We start from the raw sequence: 2,047 nt of genomic DNA on the forward strand, positions 1-2,047 counted from the left end.
TGATGATTCCACATCATTGATTTTAGGCGAAGATGACATTATTGGCCTCTACACTAGAGGGCTGTGAAAGTAATATATGGGCTGGGTTTGATCTGTAAGTCGTTAGTCCTGGCTTTGTGTGGCCTGAATGTGGGAGCATATTTATATCTTAACAAGTAGCCTAATGGCTTCTCATTTGTAATAATACTATCATTCCTGGTTATTTTAACTTCAAAATCTCATAGGAAGTATGAAGGGGATTTCTTTTTTCTCCGTTGTCTCGGCTGTGACAGCCTTAGCCACGACAGAACTTCACAATCAGGGTTTCACGACACTCCAGACTTCACAATCTGGGTCGATCTTAACAGTCACCATCGACAACACTGCCAGCAACGTGAATCTGATCAGTTTGAATGTCTTAGATGACCTTGACCGTCTTGTTACTGCCCTTCAAAATGATAGCGCTACTAAAGTAGTCTTATTCCGAAGCAAGAACCGGGATTTTTTTGCTGCACACCTCGATGTCACGCCCCTCGTTCAGCTACCTGGTTCGTCCGTGTACCAGGATATTGTACTTGACATATTCTAATTTATGACTAGGAAACCCGCCCCCTGTCCCAGACAGCTATTTTGCTAGCAATTTGCTGCTCAATATCTCTCGATTACCACAAGCATCCATAGCTATTGTCGATGGCCCGGCGCGAGGCATAAGCAATGAATTCCTTATGGCTTGTGATATGCGTTTTGCATCTGCAAAAGCAATTTTGGGAAATTTTGAGGTGTCACTAGGCCTTACCTTAGGCGCTGGCGGCGTCTCATTCATGCCGTTACTTTTGGGACGTGGACGCACTATGGAGTATCTCCTTTCTGGAAAGGATTTCAATGCCCAAGATGCCGAAAAATATGGGTTAGTAAACAAGGCATTTACTTCCTCTGAGGAACTCTACAAGTACGTCAATCAGCTAGCAAATCGAATTGCTCTGTTCCCTGCAGGTGCACTAGCAAGCATCAAAGCCGCAGTGAACTTGGTTGCTGGACCGACGGCAGATCAGGTCAGATTTGATTCCAGTGAATTCATCAGATTGACCGCTACGGTAGAGGCGCAGGGCCTGCTTCAAAGATTTCTTGCCCTGACAAAAAACCAAACGAGTGTGGGAGTGGAATTGCGTTTGGGGGAGGAATTGCCTAAGCTCTATAACTAGAATACTTATTTTTCTCGAAGCAAGGTTGAAGCAACCCACCACATTTAGATAGCACTGCTTTCAACATATGGAAATTATGCATCAAATTATTTACGAAGATCAATTTCATTTATTGTCGACTATAAAGGGAACCCATACCTCTGCCAATGCTCTGTTCGTTCGTTCGTTCGTTTTGTTATTAACGACCATAAGTATTTAACTAGGTAAACACGTCTCGTAATTGAGCGATAGGTTGGAAGGAGCCAGGTCAACGAGGTCTTAGCCACCTCCACGTAGACTTGTTCCGTCGAGACCGGCCTAGCTAGACAGCAAGCTTATCAACCAATAGCCGGAGGTGTTGACCTCTACTGTTAGCTTCGTTTCTCATGATAAAGAAAAGACACATAATTTTTATACAAGCACGCCAGAATAAGGGAAATACCCCCTCTCTACAAGGGGAGGGCAAACACCTGGTGTAGTCTTTAGGCTAGCACTCTGTAGTATTGTTGTGTCTTTATAAGCCGGGGCTTACTTATTGGCTGTGTGTCTTATGGGGAAGGTTAGCTAGAAGGGATACCCTAGCCGGATTCGAACCGACTCCCTTATGCGATGAACGCGCAAAAAGCCTGCCAAATCGAAATACTTAGCCACTGCATCCCAAGCGCTCTGCAACGCTATAAAAAGGGACAGCTTATCAAGCATCCATCGTAGCTTAACGGGCATCCAAAACGATGCCCTTTATGGCCAATGCAGATTAGTCATTCATTTTCATTATGTTCCTTCAAGTACTTATGATTTTCTCATATTTCATATTTACAATAATATATAATATATATATCAATAAAAATATATAATAAAATAACGTAATCCATAGGCGAGTGAGCCAC

The 2,047-nt window shown here is 43.3% G+C and overlaps 1 protein-coding gene across 1 annotated transcript; it reads left to right on the top strand.

Annotated features, from left to right (window-relative positions):
- Positions 1-229: 229 nt before the first annotated feature.
- Positions 230-1,181, top strand: M431DRAFT_102333 (hypothetical protein; the record flags this gene model as incomplete). Its single annotated transcript, XM_024911423.1, has 2 exons — positions 230-531; positions 617-1,181. The coding sequence occupies 2 exons, from the start codon at positions 230-232 to the stop codon at positions 1,179-1,181; spliced, it is 867 nt and encodes a 288-aa protein (XP_024767074.1).
- Positions 1,182-2,047: the final 866 nt, after the last annotated feature.

Source organism: Trichoderma harzianum, assembly GCF_003025095.1.
Source record: "Trichoderma harzianum CBS 226.95 unplaced genomic scaffold M431scaffold_56, whole genome shotgun sequence".
Classification (NCBI taxonomy): Eukaryota; Fungi; Ascomycota; class Sordariomycetes; order Hypocreales; family Hypocreaceae; genus Trichoderma; species Trichoderma harzianum.